This window comes from Syngnathoides biaculeatus, chromosome 4 (assembly GCF_019802595.1).
Source record: "Syngnathoides biaculeatus isolate LvHL_M chromosome 4, ASM1980259v1, whole genome shotgun sequence".
Taxonomy (NCBI): Eukaryota; Metazoa; Chordata; class Actinopteri; order Syngnathiformes; family Syngnathidae; genus Syngnathoides; species Syngnathoides biaculeatus.
Window position 1 is genome coordinate 10,769,066 of NC_084643.1, and position 16,171 is coordinate 10,785,236.

The window sequence follows — 16,171 nt, forward strand, 5'->3', positions numbered from 1 at the left end:
ACAGAGAAAACCATGACAATATACTTTATAATATAACAGCAACAATGATTTATAGTTGTCCAATGTAGTCTTGATAAAAACGAGGACCGTAACATTTGCAGGCAAGCCAAACGACAGGGAAGGTTTGAAGGGTCTTGGTGCTGGGATTGATATTCACCTGTATGAATTGTTGTTCGTGTGCTCTTTTTGAGGCGAGTTGGGGTCAAACGTATCGTCGTATTCGTCGCCGTCGTCGTCGTCGTCATCTTCACTGCCCGGGCTCTCTTCTGAGTCATACTGAACTTTGCTTTCTGAAGGTGGCAGAAATGGCTGAGAGAAAAGCAGAGGAAAATCTCAGTAGGGAAAAATACATTTGGATTTTTGAGTGATAGTCTTCAGCGGTACCTTAGCGATAAAGTAATCCCAGATGCTGAGCGCTGGTGGGACAAAACATTCTTTGAAAATGGAAGTGGCTTCCTGGTCCACCACATGTTCAGGCTTTGGACTGGAGGGAGGCTCCTTCTCGATAGATTCTTCCTTCGATCCGCTCCGTGACGAGAGGAGCCGGAACCGTCTGGGCTTCTTATCGGACATGTTTATGGTAGGCGAAGCTGTGAATTTAACAAATGCATTTGTCGATTTTCCATCTTTTTTTTTTTTTAAATTTATTCAACTGCGATTACAGCTATGCAACAAATTATTGAGGAAGAAAGCACAGAACAATACACTTAAATGACGATTCACTAAGTACACCTTCAAAATTAATATCCAATATTTATGAAAAGAATCCTTTTTTATGAAAATAATTCTCAATTTAATAATGGTGACTTTATAAAGGTGTAAAGCAACAATTACAATTGAACTTTGCAAAGGTGTAATATAGCTAAATTTCTTATGTCAATCAAAAAGTCTAAATTTACAATCGTTTTTAATAGATGGATTATGCAGATGTGTCTGCTAAGGGTTTATTTCTCAAGGCATTCCAGTGTATTCATTTTAGGATTAATAGGGTCTTATCTTAATTGCAAAGGCACTGAACAGAAGCATAACATACAACAAAAGTAAAATCCCCAGCAATATTACAGAGAGCATGGAGCCTAAACGACTCTGATAACATCATACAAGGTCCAAAAGATGAGAAACTAACTCAGCGTGTCTGATTTCATTTCATCCATTTGTTCTGCACTGGTAAAAACACAGATCAACCCAATCTCATCAGCTTCAAATCACCTGGTGGGGGAGTTTTTGCCGGACTGTTGCCTCTCTCAGAGATGGGGGTCCGCAAACCTCCCCCGAACACTTTGACCCAAAGCTTGCTGCTCAGAGGGTGGCCCGTGATGCGAAAGAGCTCGTTGCTCGAGTGGGTGGCCATGCCGTGAACAAAGAGGCTGAGGTAAACAGCTGTCAGGATCTCACAGAGCAGCACGGCGAGGCCCGGTTGACTCTCATCTCCTGCTGAGCTCAACAGACGGACCATTGAGGCGATACCTGGAGAGCGGCGCAGCGGGGATGAACGCGGGAGGTCAACGGTAATTTCGAAAAGTGAGACCATTTGAAAATAACATTTTTAGAATTACGAATAGTAACTGGGACAATAAACAAAAAAACAAAGCCTCGCCGAGTGAGTGACCCGGCTAGCGGCAAATGAGTGTGTTGCTGCTAAACTGACAAAATAGAAAATGTGAAATGTGATTTATAAAAAAAAAAAAAAAATTACTCTTGAAAATAAATGGGTCACAAATGATTAAAAAAAAAAAAGGAACTAAACCGCACATGTAAGTTTTTTTTTTTTTCCAAAAGCAAATTATGTATGATATCTTTCCCACGACAAAAAAAAAAAAAGCCTTAAATACCAAATACTTTCACGTCATTCCCAAGTATTTGAGGCCACTAATTGGGGTTTATCTAGGTTATTACCTGGCCACTGTGCAGGAGAAGTGTTTGGCTGAATGGACCCATCCATGCCAGCGGCTCTCGCTGGATGTTTTTGAGAGAGCAAAATGCTCTGATACACAATCCCTGTGAAGTTGTTCATGTGACTGCGGGAGAAGAACCGGCAAAATGTCAAGCAGTAGCCTTGTTATACATGAAATGCACAACAGAATTAAAAAAAAAAAAAAAAAAAAAAAAAGGCCAATTCTGTATTACTAATGTGCAGCATTGTAATTATGTTTGATAATTCACAGACAGCTTTCACTGTCAGTTAAAGCCGCTATTTTTCTCTTGCTTTTCAGTAGAAAGTGTACTGACAGAATGGGGTTACGAAACTGACCTGACAATTTATCAGAGCCATAACAGGGGCTGTATATTTGCTGTGTGTTATTATGGTTCCAGCCATTACAACAAAATTCTAATCACGCACACGGAAGCAAGGAAGCAATGTCATTTGGTGTGCGTGTTCAGGACCAGAAACTGTCATCCCAAAGCCAGATTCTATCAGAATAGATCTCCATTCAGCAGCCATTTAAATTAGCAGTCATCCAAATGCACAAATGCATCAAACTCAAAACTAAGACATGGCAAACCACAACACCCTCATCTGTGCATGGACGTAAAGAACATCAAAAAAGGTCTTGAAACAAAGACTACGTTATCAAAGTAGATGTGATACGCCCGATCCTTAAGAAGTATGAGTCCCTTAAGTCACAAATAAATATACTGAGGATGTACTGATACCGAGGCTGTAAATCTGCTCTCTTAATTGGGACTCCATAAAAATGCCGCAATACTACAAACCAAGAGCAGTTTACCAGCCTGACATAAATTCCGGCCAGGTGGAGCAGGCCCCACAGTAGTTGTGTGGAGATACTTTAAAGAAGACCGATGACAACACTTTAAGGAGAAGACAAATTGAGCTATCCCACCACAGTTGAATTTTAGAAGCAGTAATCTATTTCATTTTATTCCCTTTATTTTGCAGCCAACACATATAGGTAGGATGTAATTATGTGAATTTCTAATGCACTTACTTAATGTCATCCTTTTACAAGATGCTCCCGAGTGCTCAGAGTGACATCACATAAGAGAAACTTTGTGTGACAGGCTAAATTTAACCAAAATGTGAGGCAAGATTTCGAAAATTATACAGTTGCATGTTAAAATGTCAGTGATGACAAGTTATGCTACTTAACTTGTCAAGTTCAAGTGAATTAATTTGTGTTTTGAAAAATGACAGATCATTACCAAAACTGAAAAGATTTAAGGGCACTACAAAGTCTCAATACTAAAAAAAAAAAAAAAAGTGGTATCAGTACATCATCATTTGCTTAAATATTGATACCAGGCATACACACACTCACGCACCCGTTTCAGCATGTTCCTGAACAATTTGAAGTTGTCACCCAGGGATACATAACTTTGATACAACCTGATTTTTACACCATATCCGACTCTGACATAACACCCTTTATGACATTGGACCCACTGGTCTATTCAATTGTTTTGCTGTAAAAAAATGTTCATGTTACTCCTCTGGTTGCACTTGCTGGAAAAACTTACTGGGGTGGAATAAAGAGAAATAAGGGGCTTGGGCACTGGTAACCATGCACACTAAATAATGCAAGGGCTGATGCACGCATGCGGTCAAATCAATCAACAACAAATGGGATAATGTTCTCATCTAGTTTTTGGAATACAGTAGTATGGCTTTTGAAGCTGCTATTTATCAGTCGTGATTTAAAATTTTAATTAGATTTGTTGCACATGGCAGGAACAGCGTATTTCAAAAAAATAATACCGAATGTTTTAACGTTTAGGCTTACAGCATTGTTTGTGAGTTCCTGTCATGTTTCTTGAGGTCTCATAAATGAATTTTAAATTATGCTTGACCAAGCTGCTACTCTTAATGCTGGAAGCTGTGGGAGCCTGGAGAGACTTTGCAAGAGAGAAAGACTCGTTATTTTTTTAAAGGATGCTCTGAAACGTGTACTACATTCTAAACTTTGTAATTAATTGAGGACTTGCTTTTTTTTTTCCTCCATGTTCCTCATGTGCCATAGAATTTATACACAAACACTAACCATCTATGACATACTACTGGGACTTGTAGTGGCTAAATAAATACGTCGGTCTATTTCTAATTAAACAGTCTTTGTAATGGTAATGGGTATAAAAAAATAAGTTGTCACTCGTCTCCGAGTTCTGATGAAACTCCTGCGTCTGTGTTCACTTGAGCGTGTGAGCGAATGAGACAACCAAAGTGCATTTTTGACAATTTGGATAAGATTAGTGTCTCCACTGAAGCTGCTTCATCTTACCTGTAGTGCCCGTCACATAGACACTGATATATACAGGCAGACAAGGAGGCAGCCAAAGTGTGCATTACATATATCTGTAAAGATAAAAGAAAAAAAAAAAAGCTTTATAGCCAACAAGTACATTTCAAACATGTTGAAGAACTGTATGCGGAGGGCATAGCAATATAGCTATTTGCTAAATAAAGGTCATTGTATTCCACTTAATTGGAACCATCGGGCTATCCGAGAGCACTTCACCACACACCAAGTACAACGGACTCATAATCGTTGTATTCCCGATAAAAGTAAATCCAAATGAAAGCTAGGTTTTGCTATACTGCTCCACGTTTCCGTGAGCAAACCGTCTTTGGTTTCTTTTGACTTCCATGCCTACACTTGGGCTTTCATCTCAGTCAGAATTTTGTCCAGACTCCAATTCTGAGTTAGCATCTTTCATTTTCAAAAGCCTCTCCATCACTGTCAGCGTACAGCTTCGCGAGCAACAATGCCACTGTCACCACCACCTGATGCATCACTGATCACAGTAATTACCCAACTGTTGCCACCGACTGATATAGAAGCGTATGACATGATTACTCCGCCCATTATTGGACAGCACGGTGACGACACATTATCTGTGGATTCAGTTAGGTGAACTTGGACGATTTCCCACAGCACAGCAGACACTGCGCCGCGGCACGGTGGTTAAAAAACACTGGCGTCTAAAAGTACAGTGAAAAAAAAAAACAAAAAACACCTGACCTCGTTGTTAACTACATCTGGATGTGGAGGAGAGTTGAGCGTGTTGATGGTCTGCAAGATGTCATGCGTCAGGTTGTTCAGGTAGACAATGGGATTGGCCACCACCGTTTTCACGTTGGCTGTACAAGCCATCAGGAGAGGGATTGAGGTGTTCTGGGAGCATGCTGCTACAGGTGATGGGCTGCAGTTGTCCTGTTAAGACATTACACAGCATAATCAACTCAAAAGTTTCATTGGCAGAGAAATGCAGTGAACTGCGAAACGTCAGCCTTCATCACAGCAGGTTAGCCTCCAATCTTCAAGACAAGATGAGGCAATCATTTAGAATGCCATGCAAAGAAAAAGACGAGACATTTTCCTTGCCTGTACAGTAGTGTTAAAATAATAGCAGTCCAATGTAACATACCAGATCCATTCACGATTGCAGTATATTTTTTTATTGCTACATGTCAAACATGTTACCAGTAGGTGCAGTAGATTCTCAGAAAACCAACAAGACCCAGCATTTCCGACACACAACCTGTCAAGGCTGTGCAATTGGGCAATTTGATGAAAGGGGTGTGTTAAAAAAATAGCAGTGTGGCAATTTTGTAAAAAACAGGTGTGAATCAGATGGCCCCTATTTAAGGAGGGAGCCAGCACCTGTTGAACATGCATTTCTCCTTGAAAGCCTGAGGAAAATGGGTCGTTCAATACATTGTTCAGAAGAACAGCGTACTTTTATCAAAGGTTTGATTGGAGAGAGGAAACGGGTGCATAAAAATATAGGCTGCTCAGCTAAATGATGTTTAATGCCTTAAAATGGAGAGCAAAACCAGAGATGTGGCAGAAAACAGAAGCCAACCATCAAAATGGAGTGTAGAATGACCAGAATGGCAAAGGCTCAGCCATGATCAAAGACGTCTGTCTGAATCGAATCTATTTACAAGAATCCCTGTTTAAAAAAAAAAAAAAAAAAAAAAGGAATATGCAGAAGAGGCTACAATTTGTCAAAGAACACAACTGGCCTAGATAGAAACGGAGGAACATTTCTCTGACTTTTTGGGTCCGGGGGCAGCAGACAGTTTGCGAGATGACCCCCAAATGCTGAATTCAAGCTACAGTAGACAGTGAAGACAGTGAAACATGGTGGTGCAAGCATCATGCTAAGAGCATGTTTCTCCTACCACGGTGTTGGGACTATTTATCGCATACCAGGGATCATAGATCGGTTTGCATATGTCAAAATACCTGAAGAGATCATGTTGCCTTATGCTGAAGAGGACTTGCCCTTGTGAAATGGGTGTTTCAACAAGACAAGGAGCTCAAACACGCTAGTAAACATGCAAAGTCTTGGTTCCAAACCAACAAAGGCAATGTCTTGGAGTGCCCAAACGAGAATTTGTGGGGTGACATCAAAAATGCTGTTTCTGAAGCAAAATCAAGAAATGTAAATGTAAATTGTGGAATGTCATTAAGGAATCTTGGGAGTGGAATAACAGCTGGTAGGTGCCACAAGTTGCTTGACTCCATGCCCCACAGAGATGTGAAGCAGTTGTAAAAAACTGTGGTCATACAATTAAATACTAGGTTAGTGATTCAAAGCATTGGTAAAACCTCAAAACAAAAAGTTTGTACTAAATAGTTTTGAGTTTGTAAATGTGTTTGTGTATCTCATGAATGCTGGGTCTTGTTGGATTATTCTGGTTAGTCACATTGGGACATTTAGAGATGGAAAATAATTCATAAATTATTAACTCCAAGTCTTCACGTGCTGCTCTGTGGGAAATCATACAAAAGGCCCGTTATTGTATGTACCTGCCGCTTGATAAATTGCAATAATTTGTTCCAGAACCCTTTAACAGAATCTCCACGCACAGACTAACGATGACAACCTGAGCGACAGTCACAAAGCACTCCGATTTCCTCAACAACAAAAGGAGAAAACTACAGGACTACCGCTGGGATAAATTGCCTTCGCTGGCTTGACTGCAAAAAAAAAAAAAAAAAAAAAAAATCAATCATTGTTTTGATGCAGTACCAAAAGAAAGCAGAATGTGGTGAGTGGCAGGTGTTTTAAATTTGTAGCTGAGGTTTTCAAATGTTTGTAATTAGAAAATCATTTAGAGTGGAACCTCCAAAATCCAAAATCAAACACTGCAAAAAAAAAAAAAAGATTATGTTCAAATTACTGTCATCGTCAAAATGTATTGTGCCGTTTCTCTGACTTGTTCCTGATGTCACCACAGAGGGGGTACAAGTGACGGCAGATATGAAAAGTACAAATGTTAAGTATCTCACGAAAAAAAGATTGTGTTGGGTTTTGGACCTTTTTAATTCACTCATATTAAGTAAGGCAAGTAGGAAAAAGAGGAAATGTATTTTTTTTTTTTTTTTTTCCTCAATGGTTGTGGTGGTCAAGATACTTTAATCGAGTGTTGAAAATTGTCTCAATAAAACAGTTGATAATCAAATACTTAAAGACCATGTAAGGTCATGTTTTGTTAAGATAAGTGTTGAAAACGTGCATCTGACCTACAGCTGAATGTTTTGTGATATGTTTTTGTGCAAATACACAGCATCTGAAAGCCGAGAAACTGTCATTTCTTTACCATTTTGAAACATGATTTCATATTTTATTACACATACACAAGCAAACTGTGGTGTGTTAAATTTATGAGACATTATTTTGGTCAGTTTACTAGGTCTTTAAACAAAGAAATAAATGTGTCATGAATATATTGGAGTGTAGCGTTTACCACCTCCCACCCAAAGTCAGTTGGGACATGTTCCAACTCAACGAAAAAGATGAAACACAATGTGCACCACTGAATAATATTGCACGGAAGAATATATATCGTTATGACCTGGTGAGATTCCTGAAGCAGTAAAATGAGCTCCATGCGAACGGAAGCCAGTCCTCCGCCATGGGAGCCATACAAGCTGCAGTAACTCAGGAACATTCTCAGTAAGGGCTGGTTACTCTTCAGCCATTTTCTTCTGCTCCTCTGAGTGTCGCTGCAAGGGCTTGCGGCCTGGAAATAAAAAAAAAAAATATTATGCTTAATCTTTGAATACGGATATTGACATACATGCCTTGTAAATACTCCCAGACATAAATCAGATGGAAAGAGTTAAAAGAGTCGTAGTGTCAACACGAAAATAACATCTAAAAAAAATAAACCTTTTAAACAGTAAGTGCACTCACCAACTCTGTTTGTATATATTTTAAATAGTACATTTTGGTGATGTTGAATCGACGCAAAATTCTACTTCCTGTACGTGTTGCGTGTGAATTGCTAAGAAATGTAAATGCGGCAAAGAAGTACATAAATGCAGTTGGAATGAAAACATTCCTGATATACCGTGGAGGTCTTTTGTTACATTCAACTCAAGAACATGCAAACAAGACAAGAAAGGCAAAAGATTGAACACCCACCAGTTCATCCTCCACCAACCCACCGATATGTGCATCTTCCAGGGTAGACACCTGTGGAAGGTGGGGCTTGTAATTGCAACAGTGCTGGAGAGTTACCACCTGTGAAGAGGATCAAACTCTTGTTGTATACAGATGCTGGTTTACAGAATTCACAGCTCGGGGGGGTTCTCGGTTTAGTGATCTCAGCAAACAACATTTCAAGGTTAAGAATGGTGAGCAATTAAATCATTGGAGCAGTGGTAAGAATAGTTGGCCATGCAGCACAAGAAGGCACGCGCGGTTACTCAGTTTTCCATTTGATTGGTTGGTGTGTGTGTATATATAGTGTATGCCTTACAAAAGATTTACTGTAATAACTTTACTACTGATCCCATTCACGTCTGTGTGGAGTTTCTATGTTCTTCCAGGCCTGTGTGGGTTTACTCCAGTTTTCAATCATCCCAAAAACACGCACGCTAGGTTGACTGAAGACTAAATAGCACATACAGTAGGTGTGAATGTGCCCTGCAACTGGCTGGCGACCAGATCAGGGTGTACAGGCTCCAGCACACGTACGACACTAGTGAGGATAAGCAGTAGAGAAAATTGATGGGCGGATAGACTTTGCTAATGTTTAAGCCATAAGACTCCAATTGCATCCATCACCGCCATAGGAAGGCAAGTGCCGTAAACTGACGAGGCAATTACCTCCCTTTCCAACCACTGGTAGAGCTGGTAACGTAGTTTTCCTCCATCCAGTTCATACCCTGTTGAAAGTGTCCTCAGCTCATTGGTCAGAATCTTCAGGCAGGCAGTAAACTTCAGCTGTGCAACAAAGACGTCGTCGGAAGGCTCAATGCAGTCACCGGTGTCCTCGTTGTCCTCACTGTCCGCGTCCGTCCCCGCCTCCATCGGCGGCGCCAAACGGTTTTGCGTGTCGTGGAACACGTTACTGTTATCTGGAGGTCTACAGTTTTTGCCATTTTTAGTTTCCTCCTCCTCCTCTCCGTCGTCTTCGTCATCTTTGTCGCTGTCCCACTTCAGCTCTAAGGGCTCATCCGGATGCACGAGTGACGGCTGGCTCCAGTCGAAACTCAACACCGAATCGGACTGGCTGTTAGATAAGCTGCCCCCGTCTGACTCGTAGCCATTCAGCGCAGGCTCAGACCAGTCCTGGTTTGACATTGGCCCGTTTTTACTCCCGGCACTCAACTCGGAGGACTCCTGGTTGAGTTTGCAGCTTTTGCGGACTTTGGGCATCTTGGAAAGGACTTCCAGCGCCAGCATTGGGCAGCCCGCTTGCAGGTGTGCGTAGGCAGCAGTGAAAAAGAGTCTTCTCTCCTCGAGGCTAATGGAGTCAGCTCTCCGACCTTCTGCTGTCAGGCTGACTTTCGCCTTGTCACAAGAGCCGAAATGGCGACGCAGGAGGAGCGGGTGGGTACAGAGGTAGGTGTAGAAGTTGAAAACCTCGGCATTACTTGAGGACATAGAACCTGCCATACACACATCACACAAGAACGAACGTCAGTGTCAAAATCTACCAGCCGTTAAGGGTTTGGGGGTGATATACAGTTTAGTTTCTTTTCACAAAAGAATAACAAGATGACTTATACCATTCAAGGACATCACATTAATAATAAAGCACATGACTTTTCTTACATTATCGATATTAAAATTTACTTTGATAATTTACTAAGGATGTAGCAAAGGGACCCCAATCTGGGACTAGGACAGTTAACAAGTCTGTTTGGTTCATGTTGAGCTCAATTTAGCCATATTTCCAAGACGTCCTTGGAAGGTCAAGTGTTTTAAATATCTAGCACTGACATGATGCCTTAGTTGGAAAACATACTTGAGATTTGTCAACTCATTCCAAATTTTATTTTATTTTTTTAACCGGCATTTGACAAACATCCTCGATGACAGAATGCTGGTCCACTTAATCTTATCTCAACTGTTCTATTTTGATCACATACCTTATTTCTATCATTAACAACAGTAATCATTAAATGTATCCCTGTGTATATTAGTTTGGAAGAAGCAGGAAGTCAAGTAATGCCTCATCTACCATTCATCAGAAAACTCCACCTGTCACAAACATTTAGCACCAGCAGATGGCTTCTCATCAATTTAATGAGTTTGTTTTCTCACTTGATAGTCCCCACATTAGTCAGTCAGTACTCCAAAAGGGCTGCCGAGTCAACGCAATCACACACAGCCGACATACCGGGATCAGTGGCACCTGACTGTGCTTTATTGGTAGTCTGCTCCAGCAGAGTGTCCAAAGCTTTGCTGTAGTCCTCCAGCACCCAATAAGCCATGCTTCGTAAGAATGGATCCTGGTGCATTGCTATCTGAAATATCCAAAAGGGACTTTTTTTTCATGAAAAAGCAAAGGTAGGAGACGCACCTTACGGTTGTCACAGACGCCACACTTTTTGTCTGCAGTGCACTTGTCAAAAGAGCAGTGGAGTGTTGGAAAAAAAAAAAAACAAACAAAAAAAAAAAACGCCTGTTTGCACTTAAATTATTCCTAATCTTCCTGTGAAAAAGAAGTGTCCCCGGAGCACGTGATAGTGAGGCAAGCACCTGTTTATCGTGTCCCAGCACATGTCTCTGGAGGATCTTTTTGTAGGTGGATGCAGTCTCAAACTCTGACTCATATAATCTGGATATCACAAGAGCCAGCTGAAGGTCTTGCAGTTTTTCTAAACACACCTGAGAGTGGGAAAAAAAAAAAGATCAAACTATAATAAAACTCTTCGGTTTAAATACAAAATATGAAAACTAAAAAAAAAAAAAACGCCACACTCTCTCAAGAGGTAAGATGAAGTGCTGTTTTTGTACTTGTCCTTACTCCAGAGGTGTGAGGTGCATTTCAATGAAGCCAAAGAGACTAAACAAAATCAATGATAGCTCTTTGCCTGGGTGAACCTCATTTGAATAAAGTCCTAAAGAGAAGACCTAGTTACTCATTCAGATTAAATAATATGACTCATTGCTTCTGCGACTTTGTAAACAGAAGTAACCTTCATGAATAAAGGTTAACAAAAGCAGTATGTATCTTTTGAGTAAATATGGAATACGCAGAAACACTATGATACAAAACACCACAATATCTTGTGTCTACTATATATGTATTTTTTTTTTTTACCCCCCTCAGAAAATGCACCAAATGTTGACAATATATTCCACACAATAATAAGGGGAAACATTTCTATTAATTTATTATTTTCTATTAACATTGCCATCTTTTTCCATGTAATATTGCATAAACTCTTGACAAATAGGTGGTGACGCTGAATCTGAATTTTCAGATTTGAATCACACTACTTACTTTTTTTTCCCCTAACAAGAGCTCCATTACTCCCACACCACAGTTAATGAAAAGAAAACCAAATATTTCATGAGGTTTAGCCTTTGTTTATGGCTGCTGCCATTTTGACTCTGCGCATGTGCATATGTGCAGTTGTACAGGGGCTACTGAAGTCCTGCCTCTGATCACGCATCACGGATGCATGCAGCCCTCTACCGTGACGATGATGTCGGAACAAGTCTTCCGGTTTCCATGGCCTAAGAGCTGGAATGATGTTCGTGGCAGATGGCGATGGCAGCGGAGTGAATGGGAGAATGGTGAGCAAAATTCCATCATGACAATGCAGTAGATGATTGAAAAGAGATCGCCGGTTAGTGAAAGGTGGCAGACGTTCCCAACCAGCATGGTTTCACAATCCTTTCGGGGGGGGATCTTTCAGGGCTGCGTATTGTACTATTCAGCACAGCTCTTAAACTCCAGGCCCAGGGGTCAGATTTGACCCACCGCATCATTTTATGGGCCATATAAAATCAAATCGTTCGTCAACTTTAGTGATTTTTTCCAAATGGACACATTTAATGAATAATAGATATTTGGCCATGAACAATAGTTGTGGCATGGTGGCGCAGCTCTAAAGCGTTGGCCTCACAGTTGTGAGGGCCGGGGTCCAAATCCCGACCGACTCCGGCTGTGTGGAGTCTGCATGTTCTTCCCGTGCCTCTGTGGGTTTTCTCCGGGCACTCCGGTTCCCTCCCACATTGTAAAAACCTGCATTAATTGAAGACTCTAAACAGCCCCCGTCAGTGTGACTGTTGGGTGTCTCCAGCTGCCAACCAGTTCAGGGTGTAACCTGCCTCCTGCCACATGACAGCTGCGATTGGCTCCAGCACTGCCGCGACCCTCGTGAGGATAAACAGCACAGAAAATGGATGGAAATGGATGGATGAACAATGGTTTAGCAAACTATTATCATCGACTGACCATTAATTTGTCCTGGATATATAATAAATGCAATGAGTCATATTTGAAACGGCGCTGAAAGAAACCATAACGCTAATTACAATGTGGGACTGGACAAAAATGTCCTCTAGAGTGTACATTGCACAAGAAATTACAGTCTTTACTATTCCACACAGCCATTCTGTCATGTCAAGTTGAAAAAGATTCCCATTTACAAAACAGAACTTCAAAGAACATGGCATAATTGTTGAGTGGAGTGAGCGGAAAGCTGCTAAGATATGGAGATATATTTGCGACTACCATTTGGAATCATATCATTCGCAGCTGCACTCCTCAAGTTTAAGATTCACTTGCCTCTACTGCATCCTTCAGGGAGCCAGCTAAAAGGAAGAAGGCTGCTGAATGATGAAACCGCTGCTTCCCCAACAGAGAGAAGGCATTTTTCAGAGCTGCTTTCCTCCATCGGTCTTCACTGAAGTTGTTGCGGAAAAATTCTGTCATCTTGGCGTTCTTCTGTGATCTGGAGATTACATTAATCCCGTGTTACTGCTCCCAAATGAAGGATAACATGGGTTGGCTCATTCCAAACGTTATGCACGCGAGATTCACGCCCCAAAAAAATATACCTGTACAGTCCCCAGACCACTGCCTTCTTCTTCATTGCCAGGTAAAATATGGCCACATCCAAAGGATCACTACTTCTCTGAAAAGTGGCCTTGGCAACCTGACAAAGGAAAGAAACAACACAGGCTCACATTTCATTACACTCATGTAGAGCTACGAATTGCAGCTTTATGTGCGAGTGTATTGTTGTGGATAATGTACACCATGTTGGTCATCGTAGACCATTCATTCATTTGGTGAGGAGGCACTTGAGAGGTTTAAACAAATGGTGGTGTGATTACTTTACTCGTGGTGTTTGTTGACGAACGCTTTAATCTCAACCCGGAAAAAAACTGCTTCAAGAGAACGGCCCCGGCCCAATTGCTAAGGATGATTGGAAGTTTTTTTTATTCTAACAGCAAGAGCAGCTACAATAAGAGCAGAAAACCTTGGGCCTGATCCCATATAGAAGGTGCAAAATGGTGGATTTACTCACTCGAATGGATTTTGTGTTTGTTCGCAAAAGGTGTAAAAGTGGTGGAAACACCCAAAGTTTTGTATGTTAAGTGAAAATTTGAATGTAACACGATTAATTAGCACTGAGTGTCATGAATTAGAGGCTGACAAGAAAGTGAATTTTGACCTCCGCCACCCCTCCAAACCCGGGGCCCACCGAGATTGAATCCCGTCCATCCTAATCCAGAGTGACTTGAAAAAAAAATATCAAGCTCCCTACCACAGATATTGATCCCATTCACTCCCACTGAAGAGCCACAATTTTACAGTGCGTGGGGGGTGAGCCGTTGTATGGGGGGGGCAGTGTGACTTCCTACTTTGCGGTTTTTCACATTTGGTCCCCAATAACCAGGAAAAACGAGGGATTAATGTAGTTCACCAATTTGCAATGCTTGGCAATCCTGGTTGCACCTGGTTAGTGAGATCATCTTATAAATGCGTTTACGTGACGATTTTGCATGTGAAATCCTGAGTAAATTGGTCACCTCGACTGGACAAAGAAAACATCCAAACTACAAATGTTAAAAGGAAATGTGCCCTTTTCGATATTGTTTGAGAGGTCAGCTACTTGGTGGCACCGTTCAGTTGTCATGGGTTCAAATTATGACTGGCTTTCCTGTGTGCCGTTTGTATGCTCTCCCCCCCACCTGAGGTGAGCTGGGTGTTAGCACCAGCTCCAGAACACGCATCAGGCGAGTGAGAACAACTGGTACAGAAGCTGGATGGACGGATATGTCGACTATGCGCAGTGAAACATTGAGGTCGTTCTTAAAATCTTGTAAAAGCTTTTGCAATCGGACCCTTCTGAATTTGAACTGAAGATCCCTGGATTCCTTCTCACCTTCTCAATGCATCTGCGAAGCTTGTTCGTGCTCCGAAGCCACCAGCCCACACCCATGGAGCGCAGCTCAGGCCAGGTGGGCTCCCCCTGGTGGAGGGCAGGCAGCATGTGAAGCAGCTCCTCCTCAGCTTCAGAGTGAAAAGCCCAGGCATAGTGACATGTCGACAGGCCTGTGTAGGAGAACAAAAGAACATCAGGATTTATTGACTTGCAATGATCTTAACATGTTTTCGAGCAGATGAGCTGCATTTTATACATTTTTTATTACACAGCTATAGCGCGCGATGCCCTGTTCAAGGGTAACTTTACTGTGGCAGTTAAGCGTGATGAAAAGCGTCGCTCAATGAGACTATGTTCACGGTTTATAACAGAGCTACAATCACTATTTTTCAGCTTTTATTCACCCCTGAAGGGCTCTTTATACTCCACATTGCATCACGTGACCAACGCAAAGGCCGTGCGGCCCCTTTGTGTAATATTGATGGTCACGTGACAAAAATTGTTGCTGCGCGTCGAATGCCGGGATCATCTCCTGTGATAGTCACTTGCTGTGATGACATACTCACCGTTCCTCCCAGCACTACATAACACCTACGCCGTCCCTTTCTTTAATGTCGACTTCAATTTTGCAGCATAATTAAATGTATCATCTTGTCATCTACGTCACTTTTTTCTAGCAGACACTATTCCACAGTCGCCATTGTTGTTGCTTTGTTCCTGGTTACAGAAAGGAAAGTAAAAACGGATATTGGAAATGACCAAAGAATGCAGAGGAAACGCCACCTTGCGGCGTCCTACCCAATACTGGCCATAGCGACACCCCCGACCGCAATACATGTTGAAAACAATGCACGTGGTGTGCGCTTGAGTATAAACGCAAACTACGTGCAGGACAGCCACGACGACGTTAGCACAATCGCCATCCGCCTGAGTATAAAGAAGCCTTAACGCAGTAACCGGAACAAGAAGATTAAAAAGAGCCATGTCTACCTCGTCAAGCAGTAGATTAGGACAGCTAGTGTTTTTGAATCAAGGAGACCAAAATGGTGCGGAATTGCAGCTTGTCTCATGGGAGAGATATTAAAGGTCAGAGGGCAAAGATTTCAACATTTTTCTCGATACCTCGAGAAACCACTTTACAAAGGCTAACTGGCATTTTGAGGTGATTATATTGCAATTACACAGCAGTTGAAACGATAACTCGAACTCAAATGGTCGTCTGCATTTTGAACCTTTCGTCTACCCATCTTCTGCTATTGTTGAATATTTTCATCTGCCTCCAATCATTTGTTGTTCGCACAAATGCACACGCACAGACACATCCTTTGGTTACTGCTGCATCTTTGGGTAGTGTGACAGCTGGTTGTATAATGATGCAGGCAGTGAGAGAGTTTCTCAAGAATTCCTCCCAATAAAATAACACGCTGCTCCACAGTGCCAATCAAGTACAAGTCAATTTCACACCGCTGTGTTTTCTGAAACATTTCGCACAAAGTATTGATCACACAGTGCTAGTCCAAACCAGGCTAAAACCAGCCGCAGTGGCAATGATTTTTCTCTTG

General features: G+C 41.6%; 1 protein-coding gene across 2 annotated transcripts in view; it reads right to left on the reverse strand.

The window, feature by feature from the left end:
- The window catches only part of dmxl1 (Dmx-like 1), a 54,125-nt gene that overhangs the window by 15,360 nt on the left and 22,594 nt on the right, over positions 1-16,171 (reverse strand). For both annotated transcript variants that reach the window (XM_061816207.1, XM_061816206.1), the window contains exons 24-37: positions 14,610-14,779; positions 13,276-13,373; positions 13,004-13,169; positions 10,963-11,091; positions 10,601-10,727; positions 9,082-9,866; positions 8,395-8,493; positions 7,823-7,990; positions 4,977-5,168; positions 4,236-4,309; positions 1,897-2,018; positions 1,210-1,467; positions 385-590; positions 158-309 (exon numbers count right to left, since the gene is read on the reverse strand). In XM_061816207.1, the coding sequence (XP_061672191.1) occupies positions 158-309; positions 385-590; positions 1,210-1,467; positions 1,897-2,018; positions 4,236-4,309; positions 4,977-5,168; positions 7,823-7,990; positions 8,395-8,493; positions 9,082-9,866; positions 10,601-10,727; positions 10,963-11,091; positions 13,004-13,169; positions 13,276-13,373; positions 14,610-14,779 (2,746 nt within the window). The remainder of the gene's footprint in view (positions 1-157; positions 310-384; positions 591-1,209; positions 1,468-1,896; positions 2,019-4,235; positions 4,310-4,976; positions 5,169-7,822; positions 7,991-8,394; positions 8,494-9,081; positions 9,867-10,600; positions 10,728-10,962; positions 11,092-13,003; positions 13,170-13,275; positions 13,374-14,609; positions 14,780-16,171) is intronic.